The 18,407-nt window shown below is 37.7% G+C and overlaps 1 protein-coding gene and 1 pseudogene across 3 annotated transcripts; both read left to right on the top strand.

The window, feature by feature from the left end:
- Window positions 1–1,810: 1,810 nt before the first annotated feature.
- LOC115754638 (transcription factor FAMA) lies at window positions 1,811–16,741 on the top strand. 3 transcript variants are annotated; one of them, XM_048281169.1, is made up of 6 exons: window positions 1,811–1,932; window positions 2,082–2,226; window positions 2,363–3,007; window positions 3,416–3,856; window positions 4,144–4,275; window positions 16,731–16,741. In XM_048281169.1, exons 2-5 carry the CDS (start codon window positions 2,203–2,205, stop codon window positions 4,231–4,233), a joined length of 1,200 nt encoding a protein of 399 aa, XP_048137126.1. In that variant the 5' UTR covers window positions 1,811–1,932; window positions 2,082–2,202; the 3' UTR covers window positions 4,234–4,275; window positions 16,731–16,741. The 3 variants fall into 3 exon arrangements, with proteins under 3 accessions (XP_048137126.1, XP_030549586.1, XP_030549587.1); XM_030693726.2 differs by lacking the exon at window positions 16,731–16,741 and having other exon boundaries at window positions 4,144–4,402; XM_030693727.2 differs by lacking the exon at window positions 16,731–16,741 and having other exon boundaries at window positions 1,863–1,943; window positions 4,144–4,402.
- Window positions 16,742–18,213: 1,472 nt separating this feature from the next.
- LOC115757218 overlaps window positions 18,214–18,407 on the top strand; it is a 2,545-nt pseudogene continuing 2,351 nt past the window's right edge.

Raw genomic sequence — 18,407 nt, 5'->3', positions numbered from 1 at the left:
TTGGCTTATAATGATAAATCAAAAAGGTTAAAAGCCATCGAAAACTTTAAATTATGCCCATTATGACACATTTACCCTAAACTTTTTTCTGTGGTACTAAAAATCTCAAACTTGTGCTTGTGTGACACATTTACTCTCTATCAAAGTTCTGTCAATGAGAACTTTTAAAAATATGCTTACATGGTTAATAAAGTTAAATAAAAACAATAGTTGTTCTAACTGAAACATTATTAAATGGAATCTTGATGGAGGGTAAATATGTCACATAGGTATAAGTTTAAAATTTTTTATGTCACAAGAAAAAGTTTAGGGTAAACACGTCACATGGAGTATAATTTGGGCATTTTGATGTCATAAAAAAAGTTGAGGATAAATGTGTTACACTGGGCAGAATTTGGGGTTTTTTGTGTCTATTTCCTGAAAAAAAAAATCTGAACATTTATACATCAAATATCAGTAATATCTTAGACAATTATTTCGATATCATCATTGTTTTTTATACTATGAACAACATAGAATTACAATGGAGAGGATAGTTTTTGAAAGTACGACTTTGATATTGAAAAAAACATTCCCGTTCACTTTCAAGTACACCACTAAACAATTTAAAACCGCCACTTTTCCTTAAAGTGATTTTCACAGGAAAAATTTTTATTAAGAAATTTTTTGCGATATAAAGGAAATCTTCCATATGATGGTATATCGCAGGCATATATTTAGGTTAGACTAGGGTCCATATCTTCTTAGTTTACATGGATACAGATTAATGCGTTTTATCATCAGGAGAGCATTGTCTAGACAAATTCAAAGGCATCAATTGTCTTGGTTTCAGATCTCCTCTTGGAACTCTTAGTGGACTCGTTAGATTGCTCATCCCTTATGCTATCCAAGCAACTACGAAAATCAACAAAATCAAGAGGTACAAGTAAACAAATTGCAAGAGCTGCAAAATTAGTAAGAAGCAAAATGTCAAAAAATTACAATAAAAAACCTAACGTGGAGTACACGATGAAATCTAGGTTGCTACAAATTGCACCTTCACGTTTTGATTTTTGCAAGTTGTCATCTGAATCCTTGCAACTTGTTTCAATGTGCCCCTAGCTCTGACTCTAACAAAATTACGCTTGGAGCTCCGACCGCATGACAACATGATGACTGATTTTGGACGGAAAATTGGTTATATAAGAATAGACATATAGAAAAATAGGATAATCTTAAATTAAGTGCGTGTGAGAGGATATGGATATGGCCCAAGTTTGGATGATAATTTGATGAGAGGCGATGCGAAATACAGTTTTGAAATGCATTTTTGAGTCATACATCTATTTATTCATATGTTGAGAGCTGCAAGCGAAATCTAGCCGGAGCCAATGTTGAGGGGGCCATTGCAGCCGATTTCAAATAGTACAGGAGCAAATCGTATAATGAACTTTTAGTGGGCAACTTGCCACAATCTAAAAAATTTGAGAGGTAAAATATAATTCACCCGTACGTAGAAATAATCGTCCCGTGAAAAATGAAAAAAGCCGTGCAAAACCCTAGATGGGTCAATCAATAATGAGCTCAATTTCCATTAAACACGCAAAAAAAAAAAAAAAAAAAACACATCGTGGTGGACTTTTGCATTACAAATTCAAACCCCGTAGAACCACAGCTTTTTTATTAATAAGAGTCATGAAAAGCAAGAGAAAAAGAGCGTCGTTGGCCCCTTGTGACCTCCATTAATTAAAGGGTGGTGAACTGTGAAACTTTGTGAGGTGGGCATTTATCTGCCCCACAGGCTCCTCTCTCTCTAAGTCAAAAAGGCAAACTTGGCCCTCTATAACACGTAACTCCACAACGTTATCTTCTCCAAAAACCACCTCATACTTCATAAACAACAAAACCCTACTTTGCTCTTTGTCCCATTACCATTTCTCTCTCTCCAATCAGGTTCCTCTTTTGTTCACATCACGACTCTCTTACCTTACATTTGTTTCAAAACTTTGTCCTTTGAAGATAAACATGATAAAAGATTTGTATTGGGTTAAACCGATTTTGGTTGCTTTTGGTGTAATTTGATGTGTTTGCTGCCATTTCAGGTGTAAGATCCAAGGTGGGTGAAACCTCATTAGGCTTCTCGTCTTTGCGTGAAGGACTGAGCTTTGTTAGGGTTTTTCTTATATTGAAGTCGTACGTGGGAGGGTATACACATATATCCAAATGGAGAAAGAAGGGAACTACTCGGTACTACAAATTGTGCAACCCCATCATTTGCACTTGTTTGCTAGTTTTCATTGACAAATCAAATCTTGTCGACATTGGATTCACTTTCTCTCCAATGTTGTATGATTGCTCTGAACATGAACAACTTCCCTTGCAGGCCATCCAAGATAATCCCGCTTTCAATGTCCAACATTATCATCACCATCAGTTCGTAAAGTCACGAGTCAGCGAAGTCCCGATACACCATGATGACAGCGGAGCTGACAACAATGGAGTGGTGGACTACATGCTGAGTCACCCTCCTCAACAAGGCCATCAACAATTGGCATCTCCGCTCGGCTTTTCTGGCTCCGGCTCTCTTGACAAGTTGAGCTTTGCAGATGTAATGCAATTTGCGGACTTTGGACCAAAGTTGGCCCTCAACCAAGCGATCCACAGCTCTGAGGATGAAGCCGGGATCGATCCAGTTTGCTTTCTCAAGTTTCCAGTTCTGAATGACAGTACCGATGAAGGACGAATCGAAGATGAGGATGGAGTTAGGGAGGATCGAGAAGCTGCTCGGTTTTCCGATAATGCTTCTGTGCAATTGCATTTTCTAGGGGATGATCTGCAAAGCAACAAGGGTTCCGTGGCGGCGGAGGCCAGCAAGAGCAAGAGAAAGCGGCCACGGACTATCAAAACGAGCCAGGAAGTTGAGAGCCAACGGATGACTCATATCGCTGTCGAGAGAAATAGGAGAAGGCAAATGAACGATCATCTCCGAGTTCTGAGGTCTCTCATGCCGGGTTCTTACGTGCAAAGGGTATGCCCAAAAACAATTTTCTTGTTTAAGATTATGAAATATAGGAAAGGTGCTGTAGAAAATACTTTCACGGAATATTAGTTATAGACTGAAACTATTGATCTAAGTTTGCTCCATGAGATCAAATCTTTTGAATTGCGTGTGCATAATATTTCTCAACTCGTTTTATTGAATCAAACTGATCATAGGGAGAGGGGGATTTACTCACTAGGTCTCAAAATAAAAATTAGCATGCAGGTTTTATACCTTGTAATTGACTCCATCATCCTATATTTATTTATGAAGCAGAATTACTAGATTGCTAAATCTTTCAATCCCATTCCATGCAAATTTCAGTTTTGCAGTAAAAAAAAAAAGGATAAAAAATCAAAGAAAATTGATGAGGAGTCTGTCTTAATGTTTTCACAGGGAGATCAAGCTTCCATCATTGGTGGTGCCATCGAGTTCGTGAGGGAGCTGGAGCAACTCCTCCAGTGCCTCGAGTCGCAGAAGAGGCGGCGGCTCTATGGGGACGGTGGTGGGCCGCCACCATCTCTCCCTGTGCAACAGCCACCTCACCAGCCGCCGCAGCCACAGTTCTTTCCCCCCCTGCACGGCCTCCCGAACGACCCGATCAAGCTCCCGGACTTCGACACCGGGCTCCGTGAGGAGACTGCAGAGAGCAAGTCGTGCATCGCCGACGTGGAGGTGAAGCTCCTAGGGTTCGATGCCATGATCAAGATACTGTCAAGAAGGAGGCCGGGGCAGCTCATCAAGGCCATTGCGGCCCTAGAGGACCTCCAACTCAATATCCTTCACACAAACATAACCACAATTGAGCAGACCGTCCTCTATTCATTTAACGTTAAGGTAATTCGCTCACATACTTAAAAGATGTTAAAGTTTTTAGTGCGCTATGTCAAAATCTATGGAACCGGATTTATGTCGTGTACGCTGGTCAATATTGATGGAGGGATTTCTTTTTTACAGTAGGACTTGCGATGATCGAGAGATGTTTCTGCGTTTCAATTGAATATCGTCCAGCAAAAGTGCCCGCAAAATACATGGAATTCACCATAATGATCACTCCAACCAAAAGACTTTTAGGAAGATATATGCTTTCACTAGTCAGTTTCGTTTGTGTTGTTCTTGTGCAGGTTGCGGGTGAAGCGAGGTTTACAGCAGAAGACATAGCCAGTTCGGTTCAGCAGATATTCGGATTCATCCATGCAAATAGCGCGATGTGATTACGATCGTAAATCAACTAGGGAGAGAGAGAGAGAGAGAGAGTTGACATATTGAATGTTGTATTATATTTCTTTTTCCATTACATCTGTAGTTTTTGTCTTTTGATGTTGGAAAAGTACTAGTGTAGTAAACACTTGTACTGGCCACAAATATAATAGTTAGCTACTTTTGCCCTTCCATATGATATACGAATGTGATCTCGCCAACAAAATCATGGTAACTTGTGAAAGATATGATAACTATGAGTTGCAAAATGTAAAGCAACATGTGCGGATTTTGAGCTTCGTATACGATGTTAGATGTGATAACACTAACCAAATTGATTTTGCCAGCGTGCAATATGTTTTGCATTTGCAATCTTCAAAAGGAAAGATTAACATGTCGATGAAATTGTGGTTATTAAAGACAAAATCTTACAACATTGTCGTGGTTTCAACATTAGTCACAAAAATAAATTTCCATAATCTGTAATTGAAATAAAGTTCGTATTAATCCTTTGATTCTTTTATTCAAAGCAAGTTTGGGACTTGGTTAGAAATGATGGAAACATAAATACTATCCTATTAATCCTCTTTCATAATCTACCGCGAGAGAGACCACATTTTTGTGATTATAACGTATTATTGAATACATAATGTCCTAGTTGATTCAAAACTTTAGTAGAATTTCTTTGATCATATGATAATTTGTTGTTTCATATGTTTCTTTTGTGACCAAGAATTTCTCTTGCTTACTCGGGAAAGAAGTTTTAGTAGGAACTCATATTACATCCGGCGATAATAGTTGGTGCGGAAAGGTACGTAGGAAAATTGTGTTAATTCAGTCATAAACCTATTGTAGTTGCACTAATTCAGTCCTAAACCCTTTTTTTTTTGCTAATTGAGTACTAAACCTTTTACGTTTATACCAATTCCGTCTATTTGGACAAACTTTAGTAAGCTGGTGTAGATGTGTCAATTTTTATTAATATTTTAATAATTTTCAAATTATCTATTTGTTTTTATTTTTTCCTCCTTTTTATTTTCTTTTTTTTCCCTTCTCCATCTTCCTCCAACCGATCACCAATCCCTTGCCTTCACCGGTGGCCGGTAAGGTCGACTTTGCAGCCCTCGCCTCTGGTCGGTCGCTAATTTGGCAACCGGCTAGAAGAACAAGAAGAAGAAGAAAAAAAGGAAATAAAAAATAAACAAAAAAATCTGAAATTTCAATAATATTAAAAATTGCTACGTTAGCGCTATCCGACCAAAGTTGGCCGATGGATTAAATTGGCACAAATGCAAAAGGTTTATGACTCAATTGATCAAAAAAGTTTAATACTGAATTGATATAATTACAATGTGTTTGAGATTTTTTTAGTAATTTTTTAAAGGTACGTAAGGGGTCAATTCTTTATCAAACAATATTACTCAAATTTGTTATTCAAAATCTCCAGTATGCTCTTTTCTCTCTTTAGTAACTTTCCAATTCTCATAAATTCCTATATTCTAAAATTTATAACTGTGAATAATTAATTAATAATGACATCATGGCAATCTTAGTGTTAGGTGAAAAAAAATCAGTTTGGTTTGGGGTGAAGAGTGGTCGAGGCGACCGAGCCGACCGGCAAGAGCTGTCGCTATTGTATGAGTTGCCAACGAGAACGATTAATTTTGTTTGTACACGAGAGAGTGGCAAGGTCAACGAGTTGTCCTACATAAGTACCTTCTTACATCTTGGTTGACCTGTCAGAAATTGTTTGAGTCCTAGACTTTTTGGCTTTGGAATATCAGGCTACACTCTGCTAAATGAGCCATGCTTCGTGAGGTCTTTTCCTTGAAAGTTTAATATGTTAATATGAATAATAGAACCTTAAAAAATAGTAAGTTATAATTACTATAGATAATTAGAAAATATATTTCGAAAACTGTTACTCGTATTGCCTACAATTGAATAATTATTGCATCGTTCACGAAAATATTTAGACATAAACTATTATTAATAATAAAAATAATTTATATTAAGTAATTATTTCAAGCAATATAAATGATAATTTTTTAAAAGACATTTGCCGAATTTCGCAAAGTAAACATAGCCTAATTTTACTATCATATCATTTGATATCTCATGTTTTTAGACATGTTCTAAGATGCCTCTTTGTTCTCCACTAGTTCCGCACACGAAGCTTCATCCCTTTGAGGGTTGACAAATGCACATGCTTGGGCTTTTGGCTGAGCCAAAGTCTAGTCGCTGACTCACTACCAACAATGACACTCTCTTTCCTAAGTCAAACTCTCGTACCGTCAGTTGAGCTTCTCGAAAAGGTAAATTGCGTTGTCCTTATTCGTGAACAATAATTGCTAGGAAATTCCGCATATACGTAGAACCGTATGATTAAACAAATACAAATTAACTGAGAACTCGTGTTTAGGTTGTCGCGATCTAAAATTTGATCAACCTTGAGTTAATGAATTGTTAAGTTAATTATTTAATTAATCTGATTCGAACTTTCTCAAATCCATATCAAATCAAGTGTCAGAACCGAATAAAAAACCGAATCGAACGGAACTGAATTGAAATTTCGCTCATTTTCAGTTCGGTTCAATTTTTGATTTAGATAATTGAAAATAACTATTCCTTTGTTGCCAATTCGATTTGATTCGATTCGGTTCGATTCGGTTTGGCTTAATTAACTAAAACTAAAAATCAAAAAGAAAAATCGAGATTTCTTGACTCTCCCATTCTTTTGGCCCTTCACAACCACGCCCAACTCTCTTCTCCATCCTCATGAAACGCACCGAGACTCGAATCCCACAGCGATGTTGCAGAGCCAACTCCACGACGTCTCCTCCAACTCCATCCCCGTCCTCCTCCTCGCGATCGTCGCCCACGGCGTCCACCACCTCCGCTCCCTCCTCCTCGCCCCGCTCTACTTCCTCCGCCTCTCTAGATCCATCCATCGGGTCACCTTCGACTCCGACTTCTCCGTCGATGCCAACCTCATCATCCGGGCTGACCCGCTCAACGAGAACCGGCTCTCCTCCCGCCGGGCCCGCCGCGCAAGGCGGGGGCTTTGGGGTGCCTCATTGAGTGGTGTGCCTCTCCGTGTTGAGCGAGCGCAAGTAGGTGCGCGAGTTCGGGTGGGGCCACGTCTTCCACAAGGCATGCCTCAACCGGTGGCTCCAGCACTTGAACTTCAACCGTCCGTTATGCCGGTTGCCGCTGGTGTTTGGCGAGGCTGCGGACACCATTGGGAGGCGCGTTGGGGGGAGAGCTGGTGGAGTAGTTCTCACTGCACCGAGCCGTGCCTGTGGGGGCTCTGAATTTTGGGGCGGTGGTGATGGGCCACGAGTTATGGTTGCATCGGTTGAGGAAAAAACAAAAAAGGAAAAATGAAACAAAAAAAAAAAGGAAAAATCGAAACCGAACCAAACTAAATTAAATTGGATATTTAGTTCGGTTCATATTCAATTCATGGTGGATTTGGTTCGGTTCAAGCTTTCCACCCTAGTAGTTTAATTCAATTTGGTTTTTGAAAAATTGAACCGAACTAAATCATTGACACCCCTACAAATCAGAACTTATGATTTAATTTATAGCATGCAAATAGTTCTAACTTTTGGAGTTGCCATTAATCAATTTAGCGTAAGCTGATTTGACACCTAAGTAAAGTATTAGTAAGAATACTTTATTCCTATGAACAAGAGATTAATGAGTTCGAAGACTTGGTTACGCTATATTTATTTGTAACGCCCTTTCGATACCTTTCATTTCAATGAAAATATTTAAGCAAGCAGCTTGGATTAATTTTATTCTAGAGTCCTAACATGTGAGGTCATCATACGAGTGCACAAATATTATTTAACTCCCAATATAATCAAAGCTTTTAAATAAATTGCATGCATATAGAAAAGAGAACATACATGGATGTTGCATCCTAAACCCCAACGCTTATCTCCCAGGTGTAAGACTTAGTCTAATACAATATTTTTGTGATTTTCACTTGTTTAATCAATGATGCAAATGCATAGAATGCGAATGATGCGACTAATATAAGTGATATGGCATGTGGGACATTTATCTAAATGACCTAATTCTAATGACATGCAAAAATGAGTTTAATTAGAATGACAATGCAATTCTAATTATATGACATGCAAATCGACTAAATTAAACTAGTCGGGATAGCATGCAAAAATGAATTGAATTTAACCTAAGCGGTAACCTTAGGCTAAATGATCTAATAATGCAAACTAGATTAATTAACCTAGATATGCAAGCTATGTGAAAGAATCTAGACATAATTCTTGATTACATGCAAATATGACATTGAAGACTAATGACATGACAGATGACGTGGCATGCAATTAATGACATGGCAAATGACATGAAAAACTATATGACATGGCAAATATGCATTCTAGCCTACGTGACATATATATATAAATAAAATGAAATGCCTAATCTATATGCATGATATGGAATATTCTAAATTATATGAAATGCATGTGGATGAGATATTTTTGGTATATTAAGATGAATTTCGAAATTAGGAATTATTGAAATAAAATCTATCCTAAATGAAGATTATTTTAAATGTTTAGTAAATAATCTAACTTAAATCCTAAAATTATATACGAAATCTTTGATGCTAAGTCTAATATTTTAAGATGCAATTATCTACCTAAATGAAGATGCAAGCCTAATCTATATGAGTATATTTAAAATGCATTTAATCTATTAGATTCAATTTCTAATAAATCACATCTTTGCATGCCTATCCTATGAGTTAAGATTTCTAATAAATCTTATCTCGCTAAGGCAATGGAATTTTCGAGATAAGGTTTAACCTTGTCTTTTTAAATCTTTTGAAATTTCCCCAGATAAGGAAATTATTTGGTGAATATGTAGTAAAGATATGTATAATTTTGAAAATATTTTCCAATTCAAAATTAGTAACAAACCGAATCGAGGAATCATATCTACTTGATTGTAGACTAGGTTTCCCGATTCCCGCGTTGTTGAGACAAATCTCATAGTCGAGATTACTCTTAATTTGCATCCAATTTAAATCAATTTTCTAATCTAATGAAATATGCATGCTATCCAAATATTCTAATTTAGGAAAACCGAATATTCAAAGCACATCGGATAAGAGATTTACCTATTTTGAATATTATGAAAGATAATATTTCTTGATTTGAACTAGCGGATCGGGACTAGCTCTCAACTAAGGACAACGGTGGCGACATCACTCGAGATGGCGACGACAACGATCAGCAGCATCGTGGGTTTGGGGACAATAACTATAGATGACTTGATTCATGCCAAGGAAACAGCTCGCGGGACGCCAAAACTTCTTGGCTTTAGTAGTTGTTCACGGGGACAACGACGATAGTGACGTCCGGCAGCGGCAACGACGGACTTCTTGGGAAGTAGCTACTCGACATTGCAATAGCAAAATCAATTGGACAATTGCAACAATTCTCAACCTCTAGGGTTTGCTTGTAGGATGGCACGGCGGAGCGGTTTGCGGCGCCAAGAGGCATCAAGATCATAGGATAGGGACCTCCGGCAAGCAACAGCAGGTCGTCGGTGGTTGGTGGTGGACATGCCAGGTCGGTGGTTGGTGGTGGACATGCCAGGCACAGCTTGGTCGAGACTAGCTCTCGACCAAGAGTCCTTCTTTCTCTCTCCCCCCTTTCTCTAATAGTTTTTCTAAATAATAATGTCCGTCCCCAAACCCTAAGGCATAACAACGTATATATAGACGATGTCGTTTAGGCCATGGGCCTCGGGTTTTCAATATTCGTGAAATTGACCCGGGATCAAAATATTGTTCTTCATTAAGACCCTGGCGGGCCAAATTGCGTCGATTTGAACCTTGTGCTCATTGAGAATTCGGCCAAGCCTAGTACATAGGCTGGCCAAAATTCTTATGTCGCCTGTGGGGTTGAATGTTCCTTTGCGGGCTTAATTAGGCCTTTTCTTATCAATTAATATTTAGTTAAAAGGCCTTTTTCTTTACTTAAAGTTCAATGGGCTGAATTAGGCTCAAGGTTGGCCCTAAGGCCTTTGAATTTTCGATCAGTCCATTTGCCTCGGCCGAAATTCCCAATGGGTTTTGTAATTGGCGAAGAAATATAACGAAACAAAATAAAAGATTGAATGTTTTTCTATACTAGGCAGATAAATTTTTTTTAGGATTTCATATCTTGCTATACATGGAAACCAATTAAACGCACCAATTGCGGAACAAGACGTGCAAAGGTTTAATTGGTGCTACGGCCCTATAAATCACAGCTAATCCGTACCCAATCTTGTGAGAGTGCGACAATCAATCTCAAACGTATACAATGATGGATAATAAGACTCGGAAGAGGGTGGCTCCGAAAAGTCGATCTCGTGATCCTAGGAGGGCTGCTAACGTCTATTCAGAGCGTACGCTGGAGTTGCTGGTTATACTCCTCGGCCTGGGCTATGTAACCTTGTCTCTTGGCCGTCCTCGCAAGCAAGATACTAGGAGGGCCGCCGATATCTATTCAGATTGTGCGATAGACTCGATAATTGTACTCCTTAGCCTTGGCAACGAGGTCTTGTCTCTTGGCTGTCCTCGCTGTCGAGCTAGTCTTGACCGGGTTGAAGATCCAGGTACATCCTCTTCTTGTGTTGCTAGGCAATCCGAAAGCGAGCAAAGGGCGGAGCTACGTAAGCTGTCAAAACAGATTTCAGAATTGTCGAAGAAACTGAGAGCTGCAAGAAAGCCACTTTTTAAACTCCAACGAGAGGTAGAGAAATGTCCGATCATGGCGACAATTGAAGACCGGACAACTGATTCTCATTGTTGCAATTCTGACGATCCTCCTAGGATTGATTCCTAGGAGATTTTGATGTCTTTGAAATAAGAGGGTTTGATAATGTAATAAGTGAGCTCATGCCGCATATAATCCTGAAATAAAGTGTGTTCTTTGAGGATATATTCTTCTTGCACATCCCCTTTTGAGCATTCCTGGTCGATTATATACAGATTTTTGGAAATAAGTTGATTAGTCACAGGACTCAAATATGGTTGGTTTTTTTTTATAGATGTCTATAAATTTAATTACTGGAAGTAACTGTGGTCCTTATATAAATTTTGACAGCAACATGAGTAATTACTTGCCCTAAAGGAAACTGTGCTTTTAAGGATGGTAAGTTACCATAGTAACTTCCTCCAATTAAAGTAATTTGATGTTGCATTCTCATGCATTATTTACACGTTTATTAAACGTCTAATATCCCACAAGAAGATTAAGGAAGTATTTCTGCTTGAACAGGGGATTAAATTGAATCTGAACGAATTAGCCCTTACGCACACGAGTGCTTCTTGTATTTTCAGTGTAAAAGATGAATACAATTCTAGCAGAGAAAAAAAGGAAAGAAATAGATAAGTGATGGAATCCGAATTTTGCCGACGAGTTCATCATGCATCTTTCAAATAAAATCACTTCAGAAACAAGTTCGCCTGTAAGGGCGGGAGTTGACACCTGTTAAAAAAAGTCAGTTTATGAGACTGTGCATTGCCCATTGACCAATCTTGAAAAGATAAGTGGATTCATTTAATTGGTGTCACGGTCCTACAAATTATTGCTAATCCCCACTCAATCACGTAAATGCGTGCGTTATAAAAAAGACGATCCAAGTGCATTACGAACATGGCACATAAGACTCAGAAAAAGGTTGCTCAAAGAATTGATTTACCGATGAATTTGATACAATTTGGTTGGTTATTCATAAGATTGAATAATTATTAAAATACATAAGACTACTTACCAAAATTCAGTTTTGCCTTCATATTCTACGCCGACTTTCATTTCCGCCTCCAAACCCCCCACCCGTTACCCAGATTTGGTGCTTTAAGTTTGACAGGGACTCTCATTTATGACTTGACCAAAACATATAAAAGTAAATATGATAAATCTATACAAATTTATGGAGATGCATAAATTCGTTCCGTCAAATAAGGGAAATTGTGGTAGGTTTTTATTTATTTATTTTATATATATGCTTTTCATTTTATTTACCAAAAATAACTTTGGTGTTATGTAACTTTTGTTTGGCAACATGATTAATTTGTCTTGTAATTATGTGCCTCCATGGGAAATTTGGTCTTTTTATGGATGGCAAATTGTTGAGATGCATGGGTGATTTATGTTAGGAAAATTAAACATATGAGAATTAGTGTGGTGTTGAGTAATTAATATATCAAGTAGGCTCATAACTCCATGGCTTGAGCTTTTGAGTGTAAATGAGTTCAATTGGATATGCTAATGAGCTTGGACTTGGGCTCCCTCTTAGCAATCTTCCTGGATGAAGGTATCGGGCTTACATTGCGTGCTCCCAACAAATGCTATCTAAGTTGATGGTTCATTGGTGCTCCACAACCAATCCGTTCCGGTGTTAAGTGAATATCTCAAGAATGAAATCTCATGATCAAAGCTTGTTTTGGGTGGAAATTGCTATTATGGTTGGTTGGCAAGAAAAAACCATGGACAATTGGTCGGGTATCGCAAGTCTAGCGAGAATAGATCATGGACGATTAGTTTGGTGACACAAGATAGAGACCATACGTGATGCAACCCAAGTTAGTAGTAGAAATTGGTTGTTCGCTGTGCATAGTAGCGAGTCCATTGCAATAACTTTGATATTCAAGTTGAGATATATCTTGATGCAGAGGTGTGATATCCCAAATTTTCACTACACTAGAAATAATTAGAAAATGAATGAATATCTCTTGATTTGTTCCTTAAGACATCTAAAAACTTATGGATGAAGCTAAATAGTTCTTAATAAAGAAGGAATCTTATAGCTTCTTGAAGAAGCTAACCTTTTTGGTTTACCAAGAAAGAGGAAAAGTACACTAGAAGTCTCATAACTTGTGTACGGCGTTCACTTAAGTGCCTACAACTTTCAAAACGTTCACTTAAGTGCCATAACTTTCAAAAATCGTTCACTTGAGTGCTACGTCGAACAAAATCGTTCATTTGAGTGCTATAGTAACTTTTCCAACACGCCATGTCGGCTTTCCGGCGTGCCACCTCATCTTTCCGGCAAACCACGTCAACTTTTCAGCATGCCACGCCAGCTTTTCGATAGTCACGTCGGCTTTTCCGGAGTCCACGTCAACATGACACTCAAGTGAACAATTTTTGAAAGTTATGACACTTAAGTGAACATTTTGAAAGTTGTGGCACTCAAGTGAACACCGTACACAAGTTATAACACTTCTAGTGTACTTTTTCCCCAAGAAAGCTATCTTGTAACTTTTTGAGGAAGCTACTCGGTAACTTCTCAAGGAAGCTATTTTGAAGCTTCTTGAGGAAGCTATTACTTGATTTATTTAAGAGGTTTTTATTGAAAATTTCATATTAGGAAACATGATACAATAATATTTCTTGGATTAATATATATATATATATATATATATATATAAAATTCAATTCAATGCCAAGTCAATTAAGAACATATAAGTCAATCGCAATCAATTTTCTAACAGACAAGAATAATGCCGTTTTCAAAGCTTAGAGATAAGAGTTGACTTAGAAAGTCTTTATGAAGGCTCCCTTTACTTGAAAGTATTCTTTAATAAAATGAAGGACAATATTAAAAACAGATGACGGGAATTACAGAGCGAGCAAGATGACGGATTATTCAACGAAGGACGGAAAACAAACGGCGACAAAATGAAAGTGAGGTGCGCCGACCCACGACCTGTACGAACAGCACTTGGCCGGCCCACGCTTGGCCGCCTCATGGCCGGACCGATATGCACCCATCGGCCTATGTGGTGCGAGGCAGGTGCGCCCAGACCACTATCTCCGTCGCCCAATCCCGCTATTGTGATATTCCCATTTTCTTGTTCCGACATCGATGAGTGAAAAATGTCATTTTTGGTAAGTCAATGCCAAGTCAAGATAGAATAAGTGTCATTTTCAATAAGTCAATGCAAAGTCAATTAGATAAGGATAAGATTAGTGTTATTTTTATGCATTAAATGAAGTTCATTAATTAAGTATACAAATGGACCAATTGAATAATGATAAGTGGCTATTCTAGGGACCTAGGATATTAGCGTAAACAAATGGATCAATAAGAGGCAAGCTCATTAATGAAACTTGGGAAATAAGTTAGAAAAGTCAAATGTCATGAATGTTCTAAAGGATAATATCAATATCATTTTCAAGCATTAAATGTAGAGATAAGGATCAATATTTATTATACAAGTGGACTAATCAAATGAAGATAAGTTGCTACTCTAAAACTTAAGATAACTAGCTTAAATAAGTAGACCAATCAAATGAGGATAAGTGACTACTCTAAAACCTAAGATAACTAACTTAAACAAGTGGACCAATAAGAAATAAGCTTATTAATGAAACTTGACAAAGAAGTATAGGAAAATTCAAGATGAATTAAATGTATTTTACATTAGCAAACTTGGGGAGCAAGCTAGAAAATCACTATAATAGGAGTGAGTTCTCTTCAATTTTTCCATAAGCCCTATTCCCTCTTTCTTTTCCTATTTCTCTCTAGCTCTCACGCCTCACCCTCTCTCCCTCACGGCCACTAGTTCTCATGCCCATCTCTCAATTCCTCAAGTGTTCTCTCTTGTTTGACCACAATCTCACTTGTCTTCGTGTGTTTTCAGGTGGTTTCTACATTAAAAAGGGAGGGGGGTTACTAGTTTTGATATAGGGATGTTAATTTAATGCTTGATTGAAGTGGATGCATATGAATTCTTCATAAATGAGATGAAATGTATGTCGGAACGTGTGTATAAAACTTGCTAAAGATAGATTGAGAAATCAACTTATTCTCGTGTGTATAAGTATTTATTGCATACAGTATAAGAATTTTATTAGAATGTGTGGATGGTATGATAACCCTAATCAAACATAATAAAGAGGTCATGTTTGTGCAAGTATGTGATTGCCATTAAAAAATGAGAATCACCACCGCTAGCTAGAAAAGCTATGGTGCGGGGGCTCGAGGGTAAACGACGTGAGTTTAAAGTGGCCGTTGTTTGTGACAACAGAGTTGATTACCGTTATCCGCTAAAATTTTACTTGAGATGATGGCACCGACGTCATTTATCAAGAGATTGGATTTCATGTGCCGTTGTACATGTATAGTGATGACGTTGCCCAATACTAAAAGTCTCGTTATAATCTTAGGAAAAAGGATGCCTAGAAAAGTGAAAGGAAAGAATGCATATTGCATGTATTGACTATTGCTTGATGTGATGATTGATATCAAACAAGATTGCCACTAGAAATGAAAGGTTTGGAAAATTAAGAACCGAAAGTGAAAAGAAAAGCTTTTGCCATTTACTAAGTGCATGCTTGATGCTATGACTAATGTCGTGCTTGATGATTTTGAGTAAATGGATCATAGGATAGCTTTGTGGTTCACCATATCAGGTGTTATAACTTCTATTCTATCTCAGAACTAGTGCTCTTTCTTACTAGATCGTATGCTCATCCCTTATTTTTCGGGGAACCAAGATGGATCCGCCTCATGCCCCTTGTTTGGATTGCCGACTCCCATGGAATATTCCTAGCAGAAAGTTGTGAATGTAGAAACTAGCACCGAAAAGTAGGTGGAAGAATGCTTATGGGTCCATTGTGCAACTTATGCTTGAAAGGAGTCTTGGTAGTTTAGTAGTAAAAAGATCAAATGTGTGGTTTACCCCCAAGCCTCTACCCCATAGCTTCTCGAGCTAACGGATGCGTGTAGATGTCTTTTAATGTCAATCTACAATCTAGTAAATGTATGCATCGGTTATCATGTTTTCATGTTAGCCAACGTGCAAAAACGTCGGAACGAAGCGGGGACGAGGGTTTAATCAAATCGTTTCAAATTCGACAAACCATTCCGACGGGGCTCAAAACCAAGTCGAACATTGGAACCATCCAAGACCAAGCCAATTAGCCTCATTTTCCGTTCGGCCAGGCTGAATTGAATTGGTCTAGTTTGGGCCTTGTCCGGATCGATTAGGTTTCGCCCGGCAGAACCAAACCGGTTACGCTAGAGTTGGGTAGGACTTGTTCCAGACTCGACCAGGTTTGGGATTGGTCCTTTGCCGGTCCGGTTGGCCTTGGCAACTTTCAATACGTCTTTGATTGTTCCCCGCTTGGCGTCCCCGAACTCCTTTCTATGCAATTTTAACTAAAAACTTGTTGTTAATGCCATAAAATGCATAAATGCATGCAATCATACGAAAATGCAACACCAAATCAAGTAATAGATGGATACTACCATATTAGATTTGGAAATCTCATTTACCTCTTTTTCGATTACTACTTTAATAAAACTAAGTAATAATAATGGAACGACGACGGAATGATAATGACGATAGCGGCGGTGTGCGGCTTCAGGTAATGGAATGGTGAGGCGGCGTGGCGGTGAGGTGGAGCGGGCGGGAGGAGCGATGAGGCAATAAGGCGGCGGGGTGATGGAATTTGAAGTGATTAGAGAAGAGGAGAGAGGGAGCTAGTTAGCCAAAGAGGGGGCCAAGAAGAGAAAACGTGTTGGCTAGTTTTCAAGAGGGGGACCATTCTATTTATAGTGGGGCAATCCCATGATCTTTCTCTAGAAATTTCTCAAGGATATAATAATGATATTTTTTCCTAAAAGTCAAACATCTTAATGAAGAAGCTTCTTGAATTTAAGATCTTATTTATTAAATGCCACTTATCATTCTAATAAGAGGCCACCTAGCAAGCCTAATCACATAGCTTTGTCTTCTAGCTATTTATCATTTTTTTATTGGTCCGCTTCTTATCTTGGTCCTAGGATAGGTTCTTGGCAATATCTCACTGGTCTAAATGTTCAAGAAGCTTTAATCATCTTAATTACAATCTTAATTAACTAGTTTATTAATAAGATCAACCTAATTATCTCTAAATTAACCTTAACTAATTAAAGACGATTAGTGAGTTTGGAATACAATTGACCACCGTCAAAGGACAACGGCCGTTAACTCCGCTTAAGCTTATGCGATCCATCATGGAGGTGTGGGTTGGCGGTTGCCTCGCATTTGCGAGCCGGTTGACGTCTTGTAATCCATCCTCGTGTTGTCAAGCTTCATTTCTTTTTATAAATTTCTAAGAAAGCATTTCAAATCGATTATTAACGATATTTCATTTTACTATATTGGAGAGTATCTTAACTTTACTAATCTTGCTAATGTAAGTTCATTCATGGTAATTAGGAATGAATTTATTATTTTCTATTTCTTTTTTTAATTTTCTTTATTAGCGATTTGCTCATCAAGTTTCTCTATAAATATGAACATATTTATGGCATTTAAATTTTTCTAACTTATTTTCCAAGTTTCATTAATGAGCTTGCCTCTTATTGGTCCATTTGTTTAGGCTATTATCCTAGGTTCATAGAATAGCCACTTATCATTATTCGATTGGTCTTAATGTATGAAAGTGACATTAATCTTATCCTTTAGAACATTCATGACATTTAACTTTTCTAAGTTAATCTCCAAGTTTTATTAATGAGCTTGCTTCCTATTGGTCCATTTGTTTAGACTATTAACTTAGGTCTCTAGGGTGTGCCGCTTATCCTTATTTAATTAGTCCATTTGTATAGCTAATTAATGAGCCTCATTTAATACATGAAAATGACATTGATATTATCCTTTAGAAAATTGACTTATTATTGACTTAGCATTGACTTTATCCTTTTCTTTAGAAAATTAATTTATCATTGACCTAGCATTGACTCCATTCTTATTCTTTGGAAAATGGACTTACTATTAATTCAATTTAGCTTAACATTGATTTATTTGGTTTACAAATATCAATTCATGAGCTACATCATCCTATTATATCTCTCTAATACCATTTTCCGAAGATTTCCTAAACAAGCCAAGCAATCGTTTCTTCATAAAATATCGAAATAACTCCTGTAGAATTTCTAGATAGCTTTCTCGAAGAATGAGAATTTATACAATCACAAACATCCTCCAATTTGGACAGATTGGATAGTTGGATAACTCAAGAGTCAAACCTTTGATCAGCCAAACTCCCACTAACAATCCTCACCTTTATAGGTGAATCCATAAGCTTCATTCAACATATACAGTTAACCCCCATTGTCACTGATTCTTTCTTTGTCTCATCTCCTCCAATTGCATTTCCAT

Source organism: Rhodamnia argentea, chromosome 1, assembly GCF_020921035.1.
Source record: "Rhodamnia argentea isolate NSW1041297 chromosome 1, ASM2092103v1, whole genome shotgun sequence".
Lineage (NCBI taxonomy): Eukaryota > Viridiplantae > Streptophyta > Magnoliopsida > Myrtales > Myrtaceae > Rhodamnia > Rhodamnia argentea.
Note: the sequence above shows the minus strand (reverse complement) of the source record. Positions and strands in the feature narration are given on the sequence as shown.

Bases quoted from the DNA above. Each gene is read 5' to 3' on its own strand.
- LOC115754638 (XM_048281169.1), top strand. From the start codon at position 2,203: ATGGAGAAAGAAGGGAACTACTCG. The intron at 3,008-3,415 runs GTATGCCCAAAA...ATGTTTTCACAG, and splicing joins CGGGTTCTTACGTGCAAAGG to GGAGATCAAGCTTCCATCAT. The intron at 3,857-4,143 runs GTAATTCGCTCA...GTTCTTGTGCAG, and splicing joins TCTATTCATTTAACGTTAAG to GTTGCGGGTGAAGCGAGGTT.